The 20,517-nt window shown below is 45.2% G+C and overlaps 1 protein-coding gene across 1 annotated transcript in view; it reads right to left on the reverse strand.

Annotated features, from left to right (window-relative positions):
- The window catches only part of UBA2 (ubiquitin like modifier activating enzyme 2), a 114,317-nt gene that overhangs the window by 64,559 nt on the left and 29,241 nt on the right, over positions 1-20,517 (reverse strand). The window contains exons 6-9 of the mRNA XM_030204447.1: positions 19,158-19,279; positions 15,781-15,848; positions 15,537-15,658; positions 942-1,041 (exon numbers count right to left, since the gene is read on the reverse strand). Coding sequence (XP_030060307.1) covers positions 942-1,041; positions 15,537-15,658; positions 15,781-15,848; positions 19,158-19,279 — 412 coding nt within the window. The remainder of the gene's footprint in view (positions 1-941; positions 1,042-15,536; positions 15,659-15,780; positions 15,849-19,157; positions 19,280-20,517) is intronic.

Consider the following 20,517-nt stretch of genomic DNA (forward strand, 5'->3'; position numbering starts at 1 on the left):
AGCGGAAACCAGAGACTGGGACCAACACAATTACAAAAATTAAAAGACCAGACAACAAAGGTACAAAAATGAATTTTATTTTTTATTTATTGATAGTATACTTAAAGAACTGAATCGAATTGAAAAAAAAAAAACTCGATTCATATGAGTGAATCGAATTGAAAATGTTTTGGCTGAATTGAACAGCACTAGTGCCTGAACAGCTGATATATAGCAGCATCACATGGCTTTCAGTGTATCCAATCCATGCAGTGCCTGTACCGAGCTCTCATTCTCACCCTTGTAAGAACAGAGTACAAGCACTGCAATGCTTAAACACACCAAGAGCCAGGTGGTGGAGTGTATCAGCTGTTCCAGGCATTGCAGAAGAACTTAAGAGTACAGTTACTGGATCAGACCAATGGTCCGTCTAGACCTGTATCCTGTTTCCAACAGTGGCCAAGCCAGGTCAGAAGTACCTGGCAGAAATCCAAAAAGGTTGCAGCCATAGAGCAACACAGAAGCAGTTAACCAAGGAGCCCTGTGGCTTTTACTGGTATTTATTATTATTTGGGCAGCTGGCCATATTCTGTGGGAGACTGAGAAATTCTGCAGGAAGGAGAAATTCTGTCCAAATTCTCAATTGTGCAGACTTTCCCCAGGAATAAAACGCTGCATTTAAAACCTTCCCAATGAAAAGAAAAGATTATTTGATGGTCTGAACACTCCTGATCATCAAATATGAAACACCGATGCCAATAAAGACTGCTGAGCACTCAGAAAACATCTGTATGCTGCAATTTCATCGTACTCAACTGTGATTTTAAAGCCTAACATTTTGATATAATAATAAATTACCTAACCCAAAAATGCAATTAGTTATTCTACAGAAAAATTCAAGAAAAACATAACTTTTTTTCCAACAGGAAACATACAACAGAAAAAAAAAAAAAAGAAGATACCTTTGTTTTGCATTTCAGACCAATCCAATGGTACTGGAGGCTTCCTTTTTTTCCACAATCTATCCATGGTTAAGAGGTACTGTATATCATCTTTAAAAAGCTACAAAATGACATGCCACATGTAAATAATAAATATGGAAATACATTGCTTATTCTTACTGAGGTCGCTTAGATTTTGAGGAACAGAGTAGTCAGTCATAGGCTTTTATCACCTTGGCACGATATTCTCCTTCCTCCACCAGGAGGATTTCCATCAAAAGAGAATATCGCTATAAAGGACTTCAACAACTGCATGTACAGTCAAATTCAACTTGTCTTCTGGTAGTCTCTTATGCTGGCAAGAAGGGTCTCTCTCAATCAACATAAGAATTAATTCTGCACAAAGGGGAGAGAGATCCTCTTTCAAAATCAAGGAAGGCACCCTAGCCCACCTGAAACCACATATAAGAAATAGAATCAAATACTGGGCTCTCTCTGTTTAGGCTTTTAGACTGTTCATTTTTGGCTAAAGCATATTTTAGTTCTAATAGCAAACTGATGACATTCTTCAACAAGGAACCCATTTCCTTTGGTTTGTAAAGTCGGTATCCTAATTACTTATGCAAAATACATTAAAATATATAGTGTAATGCTGCTGAAGGTTCAGGAAAGGAAAATTATATCTTACCTGTTAATTTTCTTTCCTCGAGTCTCCTCCAGACCAGTTCAGACCAGTTCAAACTCTGCTGCCCGTCTCGTCTTCCGCCATGGTCGCTTTACTCATACTACCCCTCTCCTCAAGACCCTTCACTGGCTCCCTATCCGTTTTCGCATCCTGTTCAAACTTCTTCTACTAACCTATAAATGTACTCACTCTGCTGCTCCCCAGTATCTCTCCACACTCGTCCTTCCCTACACCCCTTCCCGTGCACTCCGCTCCATGGATAAATCCTTCTTATCTGTTCCCTTCTCCACTACTGCCAACTCCAGACTTCGCACCTTCTGTCTCGCTGCACCCTACGCCTGGAATAAACTTCCTGAGCCCCTACGTCTTGCCCCATCCTTGGCCACCTTTAAATTTAGACTGAAAGCCCACCTCTTTAACATTGCTTTTGACTCCTAACCACTTGTAACCACTCGCCTCCACCTACCCTCCTCTCTTCCTTCCCGTTCACATTAATTGATTTGATTACTTTATTTATTTTTTGTCTATTAGATTGTAAGCTCTTTAAGCAGGGACTGTCTTTCTTCTATGTTTGTGCGGCGCTGCGTACGCCTTGTAGCGCTATAGAAATGCTAAATAGTAGTAGTAGTAGTTGTTCAGACCCTTGGATTATGCACTCCTACCAGCAGATGGAGACTGAGAATCGCTGACTTCAGAATAAGCCTATATCTACCCTGTTCAGACTTTTGCAATATTTCCCTACCAAAGCAGATAAAAACTGAACAAGAAAAATATATCCAAACAATTATATTCTCTTTGAGCCATGAGAATATAACCCATAAACGACAACTTGAACATAAATCCCGCTGTGGAGTATTTTTATGAGCCTTGTTCCCCAATCTCCACTTCTGTTATACACTTCCTCCAGTCCTAGGTTGCTGGACCTGAAATTTTTAATCCACTGACTTAGGGAGGATTCTGTACCAATTTGGAGGGACTAAAGGAAATAAAATTAGCAGATAAGATTTAATTTCTCAGCATCACTCCAAATTGGTCCAGACACTTGGGAAGTACCCACAGCAGGGACCCACCCTTGCCTCAAAAGCCACATTCTTACATGCCTGCACATCCAGTAAAGAATGCCTTACAAAGGAATATAAGGACAACCACACCGCTGCTCTACAGATGTCTTGAGGAGGAAATCAGACTGTTCTCTGCTAAGAGGCTACTTGCCTTCTCGTTGAATGAACCTTTAGGACCTCAGGCACTAGGCATCCCTTGAGCATATATGCTGGCGTGATGGTCACCTTAATCCACAGAGCTATTGCTGCCTTAGAGGCCACCTCCCCCTTTCCTTGTCCTCCAAATAAACAAACAAATGGTAGGAACAAGGAAAATCATCAATTCTTTTATTTATTTATATATTTCATTATTGACCACAACATCCATGTACAAAAAAAAGATAAATACTGTTGAACTTTATACAGTAATAACAAGATATCCCATGGCCCCCCAAATAAACAACCAAATTATGCAAGTTGTGCGCAGAAATTTTCCCCAACCTACCCCACCCATCTACCCCAACACCCCTCTACTCCTTATTCCACCAATTCGAAATCTACTCAAGATGTGATATCAATTTAGCCATTCAATTTTCTACTACGAGCTTGTGGGGGTCAGTGTATCCCAAAAGTGGGACAAATATTGAAGAAAGTGGTTCCCCCGCATTGAGGACAAGTCCTGAATACCTCTGCATTCCAGAGCACTTAATGTAATCATAGCAGACCACCATTGTTGTACAGAGGGGTGATCTGGTTGTAGCCAGATGCCAAGAATAAATCTTTTCCCCCCATGATAACTGCCCTCTTTAACCCCCCTCCCTCCTTTGAAATTTAAAAAGCGTACCGTCCTACTCCTCAGGGTTAAGGCGGCGTGCGTCGGCAGCAAAACGCGTGTTCTTCGTGCGGTGCGCCTTCGGCCTTCCTTTCTGTCTCTCAAGCTCTGGTCCAGCGAGCTTGAGAGACAGAAGGGAAGACTGAAGGCGCGCCGAGCGAAGAACACGCGCTTCGCTGCCAACGCACGCTGCTTTAACCCTGAGGAGTAGGACGGTATGCTTTTTACATTTCAAAGGAGGAGGGGGGTTCCTGGTGCTGGGAGGGAGGACGGGCTGATGCTTCTTTGATTGGTGGGAGGGCGGGAGGGAGGCCTGGTGCTGGGAGGGCGGGAGGGAGGGAGGCCTGGTGCTGGGAGGGCGGGAGGCAGGCAGGCCTGGTGCTGGGTGGGTGGGAGGCTTCGTGCTGTGTGGTGCTGGGTGGGAGGGAGGTCTGCTACTGGGTGCTGCTGGGTGGGAGGGAGGGAGCCCTGATGTTGGGTGCTGGGAAGGCCTGATGCTGAGTGCTGGGAGGGAGGGAGCCCTGATGCTGGGTGCTGGGAGGGAGGGAGCCCTGATGCTGGGTGCGAGCCCTGATGTTGGGTGCTGGGAAGGCCTGATGCTGGGTGCTGGGTGGGAGCCCTGATGTTGAATGCTGGGTGGGAGGGAGGCCTGCTACTGGGTGCTGGGAGGGAGCCCTGATGTTGGGTGCTGGGTGGGAGGGAGAGAGCCCTGATGTTGGGTGCTGGGAAGGCCTGATGCTGGGTGCTGGGAGGGAGGGAGCCCTGATGTTGGGTGCTGGGTGGGAGCCCTGATGTTGGGTGCTGGGTGGGAGGGAGGGAGGCCTGATGTTGGGTGCTGGGTGGGAGGGAGAGAGGCCTGATGCTGGGAAGGCCTGATGCTGGGTGCTGGGAGGGAGGGAGCCCTGGTGCTGGGTGGGAGGGAGGGAGGCCTGATGCTGGGTGCTGAGAGGGAGGGCTACCTGGTGCTTGGAGGGAGGGCAGGGGGAGAGGAGGGTGGCTGGACATGGGTGGCTGGAGGGGAGAGAAGGGTGGCTGGACATTTGTGGCTGGAGGGGAGCGGAGGGTTGCTGGACATGGATGGAGGGCAAGAAATGAAGAAGAAAGGATGAAAGTAAATAAATAAATGGAAAAGAAGCCCTGGAAACGGAGTTAAGAGGACAGATAGAAGCAGAATCGGATACTGGGCCAGCATGATCAGAAAAACAAAGTCACCAGACAACAAAGGTAGAAAAATCATTTTATTTTCATTTTAGTGTTTGGAATATGTCCAATTTGAGAATTTACATCTGCTGTCTTATTTTGCACTGGGTATACTGGAGCTGTAACAGCTTACAGAAATGATTTATAATGAAAGAAAATCATGTTATTTTTTTCTCCTACACTAGTATAATATTTTCAATGATGTCTGTTTATATGCAGTCACAAAAGAGAGGGAATACAGCATACAAAAGCAACCAAACAAACAAAGCAAACACTGGGCCTTCAGGATTGAGAAAAATGTAGTTCTTTATTTATAATGGAGACCCGACACGGTCCGTGTTTCGGCGTACGAACGCCTGCATCAGGGGTCTAACATAAAAATACATAAAAATATGTCAATAAAAAATATATATATATGTGATATATATAGAACGCAATAGTACAGAACCAACATCAAAATAATATCTAAAAATTAAAATACATGTGCAATCCTACATAAACATACATTCACATGTACACTTAAAAATAAAAATATACAATCCTACATGAACGTACATACACATATACATTATTATCTTTTTTATATGTATATGTGTATGTACGTTCATGTAGGATTGTATATATGATAACCGATTTATATCTTTTCAAATTATGACCATTATATTTTATTTTTATTTTTAAGTGTACATGTGAATGTATGTTTATGTAGGATTGCACATGCATTTTAATTTTTAGATATTATTTTGATGTTGGTTCTGTACTATTGCGTTCTATATATATCACATATATATATATATTTTTTATTGACATATTTTTATGTATTTTTATGTTAGACCCCTGATGCAGGCGTTCGTACGCCGAAACACGGACCGTGTCGGGTCTCCATTATAAATAAAGAACTACATTTTTCTCAATCCTGAAGGCCCAGTGTTTGCTTTGTTTGTTTGTCTGTTTATATGCGCCATGGCTGGTGTAAGGGGTGTGGCTATCATAGGGGTGGAGTCATATGTGGTGACCTTGCCCATAATGAGTACCGGCACTCTGCGATAAATAATTCGATTTTGGGTTGCTGTTTGGGCACTCGGTCTCTGAAAGGTTCGCCATCACTGCCCTAGGTGATGAACGATCACAGGTAGGGTCATGTACTTGATTAAAATCTCCCAAGACTATCTGTGGAGCTGTATCATACTTTAGGCCCAATCGGACCAAGGTGCAGAAAAATCCAGCATCGTATGTGTTGTGTCCGCAAACTGCACAAAGATAATATTCCTGACCCAAATAATTCAAATGTAAAAAAAACAAATTGCACCTCAGTATCCTTCTCCACCAGCCGGAACGTGCAAGGTCGGCCTCATTTTATAAGAATAGTTACTCCCCCTCAACAGCCAGAAGAAGAAGAGAAATGGCACTCCCCCACTCGCTAGTTTCTGGTGTTCTGCATCAGAGAGTTTTGTTTCTTGCAAACATGCAAATGATGCTTTATGTTGTTTAAGCATGGACAAGATCTTGGAACGCTTGATAGGGGATGTAATCCCCAAAACATTCCAAGATATTAAATGAAACATTGAGGGATTAGCAGGCACAGCCAAAACAAGATCTGCGAGTCAGCCAAGCAGCAAAAAAAAAAAAACCAAACCAAAAAAACAATCAAACAAACCCCGGGCCGCCCAGCCCCAGCCCAGTGTGAAAAAACGAAGTACCAACAGAAAGAAACAAAGGAGCTCTGACCAATGGCTCCGACCTAAAGGGAACTGTGCCTCCACGATCCCCCAAAATTAAGTTGGAACACAAACCTACCCCACTTCCAATAGCAACGCAAAGACAGTTAAAATGGTGGAAAACCCCAAGATACTTCTACCCCCCCCCCCCCCAATACCCCTTCCCCCCTTCCCACCCATACCACCTTATCAAGCATGCCATAACCATCGCCATCAGGCAGGCCACTGAGTTACTATAACGCTTATGTGTACCCATCTCTAATCCTTTTAACCTATAATAAACCAAACATTTCTTGTGCTTCCCCTTATTAATTATCTAGTATAATATAACTGGAAACCATGGAACAATTGTTCTTGTCTCCCTCCGACCGGTAGTTTCTATTTAGAACATCTGAAGTCCAATCAGTAAACAACAGAGAGCAAACTGGTACGAGAAAATTTGCATGGTCATGTGGTTGGATGATTGATCCAGTCCATAACGGCATCTGGCGATGTGTATGATATCCATTTGCCATTAGTGAACACTTTTAAAGTGGCAGAATATTGCAGAATAAATCACTGTTGTTTCTTCACCAACATTGTGCATGCAGGGGAAAAAGCGCATCGCCGAACAGTCAGTGTGGCTGAATAGTCTTGAAATATTTTAATTAGATCACAGTCAAATTTTATTTCATCCCTGCAGCCTTTGTAAAGCCGAAGCACTGACGCTTGAGAATAGTGGTGGAATTTAGCTATTAGTTGAGGTCATAAATCCCTTTCTTGAGGTTGGCCTAAGTAGTGAACCCAATTCCAGGCGTATCACTCCTACGTCCACTGCATCAGGGAACGTTGCCAAAAGCCAGGTTTCTAGTACTTGCGTTAGTTTTGTTTCTGCTATTAACTCCGGAAAACCCACAAACCGTAGATTATCACGGAGAGCGATTTTCCAAATCGCCCAATTTCTGTTGATGATCCTGGGTCAGCCGCTCTAATTTAGCAAGTCCCTCCACTTAGGCCTGTTGGGTGTCTACAACCTCCGACACTAGCGCCTCTAATTCTCTGGTACTGCGCGTAAGCTGATGCTAATGAAGACAAGCCTGTTAATTGTTCAGAGAGTTGCGTGAACCTGGGCTCCAGCGCTCGCACCACTGACACAGTCAGCTCTGTTATCATGGAGTCGGAGTGGGTTTGTGACTTAGGTGCAGAAGGAGGGGAAGCCGCCATATTGGCCTCCAAAGCTGAGTCTGGTCTTCTTTTCTCCGAGGAGGATTAGATGCCGTAGCCATCATGGAGCGAGTAAGATATTTGTCCATATGCCTCTGAAGAGATCCTATACTAAAATTTGCTCATCCAGAATCAAGGGAAGTTCCAGTAAAAGTTGATTAGAAATGGGGCACCAAGCTGTCGGTGCACCATATGTTCACCACCACTCTCTGCATCATGTGACTCTGAAAATCATCCATTCCCCTAACATCCAGCTAATGGAAGTTCCTCTATAACTCATCCCTGCCTGCCTTCCCTAATACAGGGTGTGAAACAGTTTAATTTATGTGAAAAGATAACGCCACTTTGAGAAGAAAGGAGGGTACAGAATGCAAAATCACCTTCTCCTCTGAAATCAGCCACCCAAAAAAAGGCATTCCGCATGAAAGAAATTCTCCTGGATGAACAAACAGCCATCAGGAACATAGACGTCAAGATGATATCCTTCAGTGTGAAAGGGTGGTTGTACTAGGAATGACAGGGCACAATTCAGATCCAAAAAGGAGCCACCGGATTCCGAGGTGGGTGAATCAATTTCTCCCCCTTAGAAACTGACCATATCTGGATGGCAGGCCAATGACCTTCCTTGAACCTGACCATAACAGCATCCTAATACTGCCACCTGAACCTTAAGAGATGCCAATACGAAGCCTTTGTCCAGACCATCCTGAAAAAAATCCAGAATCTCCGCTATGCATGACCTCAAAGGAAACAATGAGCACTCCAAACACTAGCTCTCAAAAATGAACTACAATCTAACACTTGACAAGGGGGTGAACCTCTTCCTAAATTTAAGCAAGGTAGAAATCACTTTGCCGGAATAATCTCTCTTCCATAACCGTGCCCTCCAGAAAGCCAGGCTGTAAGACAAAACAGAGCTGGATCAGGTATCTGAATTGAGCCCTGAATTAGAAAGACCATCTGAGACAGGAAACAGAATGAGTTCCTTCACCACCAGATGCATGAAGTCTCCATACCAGGGCCTGTGGAGCCACCAACACCCACCAAGCCTCTATGGCTCTCTCTCTCTCTCTTTTGAATGATGACCGAATAATGGCCAAGGAGGAAACACATACAGAATGCTGCCCTGAGGCCACAGCTGCAACAACACATCAATCCCTTCCAAAGAAGATGCCATCCTGTGGCCCAAAAATCCGGTGATCTTGGCATTAACTATTAAATCCGGTGATCTTGGCATTAACTATTAAATCAAAATCCACTGCTACTTCTGGGATAAGCAGCATAAAATGTATTGAACTTTTTCGGGATCTTACCAGGTATTTGTGACCTGGATTGGCCACTGTTGGAAACAGGATGCTGGGCTTGATGAACCTTTGCTCTGTCCCAGTGTGGCAATACTTATGAACTAAATTAATAACTGGCTGCACCCAGTAATCCAGAATCCTTGCGAAGGCATATGTACTAAAGCACCATTCCCCTGGGTCCAGGAAATTTCTGCTCTGAAAATCTGCCTGAATGCTGTCTCATCTGGCTAAATGCGCTGCTGATAGACCCAGAAGATGTTCTCCATCCAGACCATTAGGGTTTGACAACAACTTGGATCAACCTGCCAACTGACACAGGCCACTGTTATCGAATCGTTGGAGAGAACCCTTGCTAGCTTGCTTTGAAATCAATGGTAGAAAGGCCACCATAGCTAGTCTCACCACACTGGTTTCCAAACCTGCTGACCGATCACAATGCCTCCTCCCGAGGTCAGAGCCCTTGCCTCACCCTGGCAATGGGTGCCTCCAGCCTCAAAGACTGGCGTCCATTATAACCATCATCCACTACAAAAGTTCCAGACTCATGCCCTGACTCAAATTGGAACTCTGCAGTCATCACCTCAGATTGCTCCCTCGCCGTTCCTAAAAGAGGATGCCTAATCTCCAGCTCTCGAGACTGTGGGGACCAACATGAAAACAATGCTCTTTGGATGCCAGATGAGCCCTGCAGCTAAGCAGGCTTCAAATCTGAGATTGCAATTGCTGCGCCTTTGCCTCTGGAAGGAACACACGTCCCCTGCCGAGTGTCGAACAGACTCCTAGGGACTCTTATCAGTTGTGAAGGAACAAGCTTGATAATGGCCAAACTGAGGCCCAGATGATCAAAAGCCCCGCGCTGTTCCAAACAGCGCCCTAAAAATAGCGCCGGGACAGCGCAGGGCTTTTCTGCATCGATGATCAAAGATAATGCATGCAAATCTAAGCAGCGCTATTATCTTTATCATGTTTTAGTGCGGGAGAATTGTGCCGAGCATGCGCTCAGCACAATCCTCCCGCACTTGTTTGACAGGTCTGAGCTGTCAAAAGCCCAGACCTGTCAAACAGCCTGCCGAGGCCCGAACAACGAGGCCGCCGCTGGCGGGCAAACCATCTCCCACCCTCCCACCCAGCGATGGGGGGCTGGAGGTCCGGTGGACCTCCAGTCCCCCCCCCTCCACGATCCCCACCTCCCCATGTTCACGGAGGGCTGGAGATCCGGTGGGTCTCCAGCACCCCTACCCCCTGAACCCACAGAAATCCAAGTGGCCACCTCCCGAAAAACGCTGTCCTACCCTCCCACCCAGCGACGGGGGGGGGGGGGGGGGGGGGGAGGGGGGGCTGGAGGATCGGTGGGTCTCCAGCCCCCCAAACCCCCACAAATCGTTGATTGGCCGCCTCCGGCCAAAGGATCGCCCACCCCAACTCCTCCCCCCCAGCGTTCTACTTAGGTTCCCTGGTGGTCCGTGGTGTGGTGTCATGAACCCCCCCCTCCCGACCCCCATTCCCTTACATGGTCTGTAGCCCCGCCCAGCGCATCCCAGGATGCAATGGGCGGGGCTGGGTGCCACCATTTTGGGTGTCGACTGACTAGAAGAGGAGGGAGGCAGGCAGGCTGCGTCCCTCCTCCAACAAAAGGTAGGGGGGTCGGGGGTTCATGACACCACACCACGGACCACCAGGGAACCTAAGTGGAACGCTGGGGGGGGGGGGGGGGGGGAGGAGGAGTTGGGGTGGGCTGGAGGTCCGGTGTGGGTGATCCTTTGGCCGGAAACGGCCAATCAACGATTTGTGGGGGTTTGGGGGGCTGGAGACCCACCGATCCTCCAGCCCCCCCCCCCCCCGTCGCTGGGTGGGAGGGTAGGACAGCGTTTTTCGGGAGGTGGCCACTTGGATTTCTGTGGGTTCAGGGGGTGGGGGTGCTGGAGACCCACCGGATCTCCAGCCCTCCATGAACATGGGGGGGGGGGGGGGGAATCATCGGGGGGACCAGAGGTCCACCGGACCTCCAGCCCCCCGTTCGCGTTTGCTTTGGGGGGGAAGGGAGGCCTGCCAGCATGCAACTGCATGCTGGACAGGACTCACCATTCCTCCCCAATGATCCGCAAAATCTAACGCCAGCTCGGAGCTGGCGTTGATTTTGCTGCAGCCAGTGACCCAATCTTTGGTGCGCTGGTCGCTGATCATTGGGGATGAATGCGTTAAGCGCCAATTAGCATGCATTTGCAAGCTAATTGCGCTAGAAGCCCTGTTTAGCATGCATTTGCATGCTACTTGCGCTGAGAGCCCTCAAGTGCGCTGTTTCAGGCGCTCGAGGGCTCTGATCATGGGTCGGCTGCAAACTCTGTCGCTAGTATGGCGTTAACAGCCTCTAGCGCCGGAGTTTGCTTTTGATCATGAGGGCCTGACTACCTAGCCAAGTTGCTCCAAGAAAATCACCACTCTATTGTTTTAATTGTTAGCCGCTATGGCCTGTATTCAGAAATGGCAGGACATCAAGCTTTTTAATATATACAAACATCAAACTCTCCTTGTCTGACCAAAACAATGGCCGATTTCAGATTCCCCACGTGGAACCTGAACCTGTTCACCTGCTTGAGATTGAGAATAGGCCGACAGGCACCTTCCTTCTTGTGCACCAGAAGTAAATGAAATCCTTTCCTGTGCCTTGCTCACTAGAAGGGACTGCTACAACCGTCTGGAGTTGTAGCCACTGCTTTGTCTGGAATATCAGGAAGACAACAGCCACACCAACTCTAAGATGTACCCGTCTCAAATAACCTCAATAACTCACCTGTCGTAGAAATCCCATAAACAACCTCCAACTGCCACCTCCTCCACAAAAGGATTGATATCTATGGAAGAATCTGTCTCTTTGCAATCCGCTTGCTGTTCCCGGGCAACTAATGCCTGGCATCTCGAAAACATCCTCTACTCAAGGAACCTCTACTGGCCCCTCAAGGCTTATCTTCTAGTAGCCTAGGTATACTGGCCTCTTCTAAGGTCTTAATCAACTTGTCCAATCCCTCTCCAAACAACCATTTACCCTTGAAAGGAAGCTTGCTCAGCTTAGCCTTCTACTCTATCCCCCTGATATTTAAAATCATTTAACCAGCCAGGCATGGCTTCTGGCCAGTTAAATGGAACTAAACCGGCAATATTTAGCAGGAGATAGCCGATTATTTCCCGCTGAATATTGCCGGTTAGCGCTTAGCAGAAAACTGGTTATATCGCGCAAGGTAACTGGCTATCCGCTGATATTCAGCACACTGCCAGCTACGTTGACAGCCAAATTACGCTGCTGAAATATCTTCGGCTGGTTTAAAATTAACTGGCTAGTGCTGAATATTGGTTAAATTTAAAAACTGGTCAAAAAAACACCCAGATATTCAATGCTGGTCACCGGAAATGGCCTAATATTGAATATCCAGGCTGACCGTTGACCACAGGAGTTAGCCCGGCTCACGCCTGCGGTCTCAATATCGGTCCCTATTTCTGCTGACCAACCATGAGCTGTTTCACTTTCTGACAGTCATTGCTGCCTGAACAGCGACCCCTCCCCCCACCCCCAATGTCTGGCGGTCATGGTAAGTGCATCTCCTCCTCTTCTCTTTTTGACAGTTTTTGGGCAATTTGATACTCTTGGCTAAATTTATATTATATTTTTTGTTGGAATAAGTATAGTAACATTGCAGTAATGTCTTAGGTGAGGTGAATGACTTACACTACAAGGGTATGTTATGTATCTTAGCTGGTTCCCACATACCTTTTCATGTTTTTCACTTGTAGTATTGTGTTTTGAGTTTTCAATTTTATTTTAATTCGGATGTTATTTTTTATTCATTATTTATTAAATATCTTAGTTATTTATGCATTTATTGCTATAATTTAATGTTTTTTCTTAACTGTTTTATCATTCTACTAGTAAAAAAGGCCCGTTTCTGACACAAATGAAACGGGCGCTAGCAAGGTTTTCCTCGGAGTGTGTATGTTTGGGAGAGTGTATGTGAGAGTGACTGTTTGAGAGTCAGAGTGAAAGTGTGAGTGTGTGAGAGAGAGAGTGAGTCTGGGTGTGAGTGTGTTTGTGAGAGAGTGTGTGTGTGAGAATGAGAGTGTGTGCAAGTGTGTATGTAAGACACAGTGTGATAGAGAGTGTGTGTGTGTGGCCATCCATGCTCCTCTGTCCCCTGCCCCCTCCATTCATCCCTTTCCAGCATTTCCCCTCTTTGCCTGAGGCCTGCCCTGCAATCCATATCCATCCATGCCCATCTGTCCCCTCCATTCATCCCTATCCAGCAATTCCCCTTTCCCTGAGCCCTGCCGTCCCAATCCATGGCCATCCATGTTACTCTGTCACCTGCCCCCTCCATTCATCCCTATCCAGCATTTCCCCTCTCTGCCTGAGGCCTGCCCTGCAATCCATGCTCCTCTGTCCCCTGCCCCCTGCATTCATCCCTTTCCAGCATTTCCCCTCTCTGCCTGAGGCCTGTCCTGCAATCCATATCCATCCATGCCCATCTGTCCCCTTCATTCCTCCCTATCTAGCAATTCCCCTTTCCCTGAGCCCTGCCCTCCCAATCCATGGCCATCCATGTTACTCTGTCCCCTGCCCCCTCCATTCATCCCTTTCCAGCATTTCCCCTCTCTGCCTGAGGCCTGCCCTGCAATCCATATCCATCCATGCCCATCTGTCCCCTCCATTCATCCCTATCCAGCAATTCCCCTTTCCCTGAGCCCTGCCGTCCCAATCCATGGCCATCCATGTTACTCTGTCATCTGCCCCCTCCATTCATCCCTATCCAGCATTTCCCCTCTCTGCCTGAGGCCTGCCCTGCAATCCATGCTCCTCTGTCCCCTGCCCCCTCCATTCATCCCTTTCCAGCATTTCCCCTCTCTGCCTGAGGCCTGTCCTGCAATCCATATCCATCCATGCCCATCTGTCCCCTCCATTCATCCCTATCCAGCAATTCCCCTTTCCCTGAGCCCTGCCGTCCCAATCCATGGCCATCCATGTTACTCTGTCACCTGCCCCCTCCATTCATCCCTATCCAGCATTTCCCCTCTCTGCCTGAGGCCTGCCCTGCAATCCATGCTCCTCTGTCCCCTGCCCCCTCCATTCATCCCTTTCCAGCATTTCCCCTCTCTGCCTGAGGCCTGTCCTGCAATCCATATCCATCCATGCCCATCTGTCCCCTTCATTCATCCCTATCCAGCAATTCCCCTTTCCCTGAGCCCTGCCCTCCCAATCCATGGCCATCCATGTTACTCTGTCCCCTGCCCCCTCCATTCATCCCTTTCCAGCATTTCCCCTCTCTGCCTGAGGCCTGCCCTGCAATCCATATCCATCCATGCCCATCTGTCCCCTCCATTCATCCCTATCCAGCAATTCCCCTTTCCCTGAGCCCTGCCGTCCCAATCCATGGCCATCCATGTTACTCTGTCACCTGCCCCCTCCATTCATCCCTATCCAGCATTTCCCCTCTGCCTGAGGCCTGCCCTGCAATCCATGCTCCTCTGTCCCCTGCCGCCTCCATTCATCCTTTTCCAGCAAGTCCCCTCTCTCCCTTCCATGACCCCCCCCTCGCATCCATGCTCCTCTCTCTCCCATGTCCCAGCCTGGCCCGCCCTCTTCTCCTCCCCCCCTTCGCATCCATGCATGCGTTTTTTTTTTTTTTCTTCTTTTAAAATTTACCTCCGTGGCGGTTCCGGCAGCGAAGCGTCAGGGAAGGAGGCGGCGCTCCCGACGTCTAGGTTTCCCTTCGCTGTGTTCCGCCTTCTTTTGACGTCATCCTTGACGTCAGAAGAAGGCGGAACACAGCGAAGGGAAGGCTAGACGTCGAGAGCGCCGCCTCCTTCCCTGACGCTTCGCTGCCGAGCGATGCGATTGGTTGAGTGTCATTGCTCCGCCCTCGACGTCATCACGTTTGACGCGTGGGCGGGGCAGACACAATGCGATCTCACCCCCTTCACTTTTGGCTAAAAGAGGCTTCATAGAACGTTGGAGGTGCGTTTTATATAGAGAGATTAACTTCTGTTATTGTTTTACCTTTGTTTATTTTAACAGTAAGTGTGCGCCCCTGAAGCAGCCCCTTCTGGGCGAAACACGGCCATGTTGGGAGGTTTTATTTTAGTTTTACAATAAAGCTTTTTTTATTATCCATCAACCATGTCTGCTTCTACGTACTCTATCTGCTTGCCAACCTGTTTCCTGGCAAGGGGGTATACTAGACTGACTTGGGAAACACTGTACTAGCACACTACAAGAGGAAGAGGAGGAAAACAGTTATGCACTAGGCCAATTTCTCTACCAACCGAGTCATGAGTTCCAATTTGAACTATCTGGTTGTATGGTGTCCCATGCATTCAAATAAAAAGTCAGGTCTGGTGTGCAGCCACTATCCTCCATTTCTTGCCCTGGTCATTTGAGAGGTGGGGGGTGGGATGTAGGACTATGCAAGTCGCCACTGCTGCTGGTGCCTTCAGGTCCCTTTGCAGAGTTTAGTTCAACATGTGCACAACTTTTTACAAATTCTGAATTGCATGTAATGGAACATGAAGGAAAGCAAACTGCAAAATATATTCCTGCTATAATCCCTTCCACTTATTCCTATCACATATATGATATACCATCACATACCTTATTAAAGAGTTTAACTGGATCATATCCTGTTGACTTAGCCCACTCTTTCGTTGAAATTCGTTTAATGTCCCCATCTTCATTAGATGCTCTTGCTCTGGCGGCAGCTTCTCCTGGTTCCCCTACAGGCAAAACAAATCACATGAACGTATGTTCCAGCTTTTTATAAGCAATTTACTCTGAACATGTCTGTGAGAATAAGCAGAGAAACAAAGTTTGTGATGTTTAATGCAAAACTACTCACAGGCAGCTTCAGGATCAGCTGTGTCTGGAGAAACTTCTTGGTCAGCATCTTCCTCACCGAAGAACTGACTGCATGAAGAAATAACACATGTATTTGGCAATAGCATGTAAAACTGAAGCTTTTCCAGGTCATGTTATAAATTAGGACCAGCACCTCTCTGGTGCATTTTGAGTATTAATGCCTGCTCCTAATCTGTAGTACAGTATTCACCTATTCTGAAACTTGCCTGCTCCTAATCTGTAGTACAGTATTCACCTATTCTGAAACTTGCCTGCAACTGCTTTTAACATAAATGTAGAGAGGCATGGTAGCCATGTTAGTCCACTCTTAAAGGTTATCAATAGAAATCAAACAAAATAAAATATGGAAAAGAAAATAAGATGATACCTTTTTTATTGGGCATAACTTAATACATTTCTTGATCAGCTTTCGAAGGTTGCCCTTCTTCGTCAGACCGGAAATAAGCAAATGTGTTGGCAGATAGTATATATAAGAGAAACATCAAAGCATCACTTTGACAGTCTGACAGAGTGGGAGGGTGGGGGTATGAATGGGGACATCAAAGCATTTCATTGATATTCTAACAGGATGGGTGTTGGTAGGTGACAGGAGGGTAATAAACAGAGAAATACAGCTTCATGGTTTGTAATGGGTTAGAAAACCCAGATCCTTATTAAGTCCTGTTTGTTGGGTGTCAAAATATTCAATCATTCTTATTTCAAAGGTCTTACGTTCCTGTATTGTTTTAAAATTACCTTTCAGTATTCTTACTGTGAAATCACTGGTGCAGTGATCTGATCCTGTAAAGTGTTGGCCCACAGGGGTGGGGGCTTGACTGGCACCAGCTATTTTCATGTGATGTCTGTGCCTCCTTATTTGATTATGTACACTATTGCAGTCGAACTGTCTGACAAAACGCTCACTTTTTTGTTGATTATATGAAAGGAGACAAAGGCCAGCCAAAGTGCTCTGATCTCCAGTCAATGGAGCCTCAGTTGGAGACCAAGTTCCCCAACACAGCTGAACTTTATACAGTGCACTCCATTTAAATGCACGTCGGATAAGTGCATGCTCTGTTTAACTGTATGCCGTACTTCGGTCCCGTTTTTGGTGCCATCAATTTCTATGGGGCCAAACTTCGGTTTAGCGCACCACTGATAAGTGCAACATTCACTTATATGCATGGTTTAAGACCACTCCTCTGCAGGGAAGGTTGTACATTTGACAGTACTGTACATATGTTTATCAGATGTCAAGCTACTTTGGGTCACAACGGTTAAGTGCACGCTCCAGTTAACTGCATGCATTTCTTTGGACGTGTGTGTGTGTGTATATATATATATATATATATACATATATATATATATATATATATATATACATACACACACACAGTAACACCGGCTGGGATGTCAATAACCTGTTCATCTAACAAGTTTGCAACAGCTGCATCTGTTTCGTCCCTCTCCACATCCTTAACAAAGCTTGCCCGCTTGTAGCAGTTCACAATGGTTGCCTGAGTAACATGATTCCAGGCTTTTTTCTGCATATGTAGGGAATCCAACCGTGATAGATTACGAGCCAGTTCAACAGCACGTTTATCCTTGCCAGTCTGGTCATCCATAACACTCATCAGACGACGTAGCACAAGAGCCCGATAACGTTGTTTGAAATTGGCTATTATGCCCTGATCCATAGGTTGGATCAGAGGGGTAGTGTTTGGTGGCAGGAAACCACCTTGACATTAGACACCCTGACATCATCACTGTGTGCAACACAATTATCACAAAGCAACAAAATCTGATGCTTTTGTGCCCGCATTCTAGTGTCTAACTTCTTTAGCCATTGCTTCCAAATTTCCCCAGTCATCCATGAATTTGCGTTAGCCTCGTATGACACAGGAAGTCGCTTAACATTCTTGAAGCAACAGGGCTGTTTGCTCTTTCCAATGACGAGGGGTTCCAACTTCTGACTCCCATCCATATTGCAGCAAAGGAAGATCATCAGTCGGTTCTTCGACATTTTACCTCCAGTAGTTTCAGCATGTTTGAATGCAAGTGTTGCATCAGGAATCGCTCGCCAGTAGAGACCGTTTTCATCAGCATTGAAAATGTCACGAGGTGCAAACTCGTTCAAGATGGTAGGAAGAACTGAAACAACCCAATTTTCAGCACCAAAGTCATCAGCATCTTGCTTTTCACCATGCTGTTTCTTGAATTTTATGTTGTTCCTCTCCTTCCATATTTCCAACCATCCATATATATATATCCCCCATATTTATACACACACAGTGATTGGAGGACAAAAAAGGGAACCCATGCATTTTACCTCAGTGCACAGTAACTCATGATAAGTCAATGAGCAGAAATGCATTGAAAACAAGGTTAAAAAGAAAACATTACTAAACCCTAATGCTGTAATCACACAACTTATAAAATACAAGACTCAGATATTGGCACATAACAGTTGTTCAGGGCACGTTTAGCAAAATATTATGTAACCTTTTAGATTAGGAGAAAAACAGAGCTACTGCTGCAAAGTAACCAAGGATAATTTCAGTGACAGAATTTGTTCAAAACGTCTTCCCTGAGCAGACATGAGCATGGAGATGGGTACGCAATTGTCTTATTGCAGAGTCAATCATGCATTGATCACGTTTTTCCCATACGGTCATTGTTGTACCATCTTTTTCAGAAGCTTATTTAAGCCTCCAGTGTCCAATTCTTTGTTGGTTGTTGGAAATTCAGCAATGTCATTTTCCTTTGTAAAGGTTTGCTTGTTGCAGTAACTTGATAAAACGACTATCTTCTTCAGAAAACACCATTTCCACAGTGACTTCATGTAAAATAGGTAACAAAATATAGGGGTTCTCTCTTCAATCACCGTGTATACATTTACATATATAGTGGTGCCCTGATATAACGCTATGATTGGGATGCATTAAATATCATCTCATTAAATGTGGGGTCAAGTTATAGAAGGTCAATATAACATGAACACAATTGAACCAAAAACTGATCTGCTGCAAAAGGAGCTGTATAAGCCACATTGAGCCTGCAAATAGGTGGGAAAATGTGGGATACAAATGCAATAAATTAAAAAAAAAAAAAAAATATATATATATATATATATAAAAGGGGAACCAAAACATGAAACTAAAATACACATGACTGCTGATTAGATGAAGATTTCATTCTTATTGATCACAAGTATCTCTACAACTCACAGAAAAGTAAGGTAGACTGGAAGCTGTTCTCTTTATCTACTCAAAAATAAGACAGAAAAGCATTTACCCTTAACAATAAGTCTTACTTTGGCACTGGCATATCCTAAAGGAAAGACCCACAAACATAAGTATCCGCATCTGCAAGTCTTACTTGAATAGGTATTTTGCCCACACTATGCAGTGGATAGGTTCTGATGGAGTATTGCGGATTGTGCAGCCTGGGAATGTTTTCTGGGCTGGTTTGGGATGACACTCATAACACTCTGTTACTCCCTGTAGGATTTAATACAGAAAGAGAACATTCATATAATTGCTATTGAAACTGTTCCACCTACAGTTCAGAAAAGTCCTCTCTCTTCTGCCTGTTACTATGGTACATAAATTTATTCATTTATTCTCAATCTTGATATAATGCCCAACGAAGAAATTTCTAAATCAGGGATGGGGGACCTCGGTTCGAGAGCCATAAAACCCAGTCAGGTTTTCAGGATATTCCCAACGAGATCGATTTGCATACAATGGAGGCAGTGCATGCAAATAAATCTCATGCATATTCATGGGGGAAAATCCTGAAAACCCAACTGCCCTCAAGGACAAAGGTTGCCCACTCCTACTTTAAATGGATTACATTATGTTATATTACATACTGTGATTACCATTCATATCATAAAACAAAAAAAGGGGAAACGTAAGCATAAAACTATGAAACCAAACTAAGAAAGGTTACAATACCTAAAAAAAAAGAGTGAGCCCAAGCCAGCTTTCTTTAATGATAGAGCAGCTGCTTCAAAAGCAGTTTGCAGCAAGACAGCAGATTCTGTTCCAAACGTACATAATGAGCAAGAACATTCTACAAACTAGGAACGTCACAACTAAAAGCTGAATTTCTAGCTGTTACTAATTTTAGAGCAATTACTGAAAACAGTGGAAAGCCTATGCCATGGTACACAGCGACTGACACGTTAAGAAAGACAATGGGCTGCTAACTGAAATATACTCAAAAGCAAAAACTTAACACTTTTAAACTTAACCTTCCACTTGTCAAGAAGCCAATGAAACTTCATCAGAATGGGAGTTACATGACAAAGCTTTGGCATCCACAAAGATTTTAGTTGCCACATTTTGTGATAATTCCAAACACTAGATATCTGAACCATGCAAATATCTGATCTAACATCATCTAGCAAAGGCTCTTTGGGGCTGATTTAATAAAGTGGTAGTAATTAGCATGTTTTTTTTTTTTTTAATCACTGGACTCAAAATGAGCTTTATTACCAATGTAGTAAACTAATAGTAAGCAAATTGCATACCAGTTAAAAAGTAGGAAAAAAATGTGCATTGAATACAGTAAACTATTCACTTTAGTAGGAGAGCCCACCTGGGAACTTTGGAACTAACATCCTCACACCAGGGAAGTATTTCCAGGCTTTCTAAGTTAGGTGTCCAGGTTAAAAGTATTTCTAAGACTGAAGGTGTTGGTTCTAGAGCTCTGAAGCAATCATCTAGGCCTA

Source organism: Microcaecilia unicolor, chromosome 5 (assembly GCF_901765095.1).
Source record: "Microcaecilia unicolor chromosome 5, aMicUni1.1, whole genome shotgun sequence".
Taxonomy (NCBI): domain Eukaryota; kingdom Metazoa; phylum Chordata; class Amphibia; order Gymnophiona; family Siphonopidae; genus Microcaecilia; species Microcaecilia unicolor.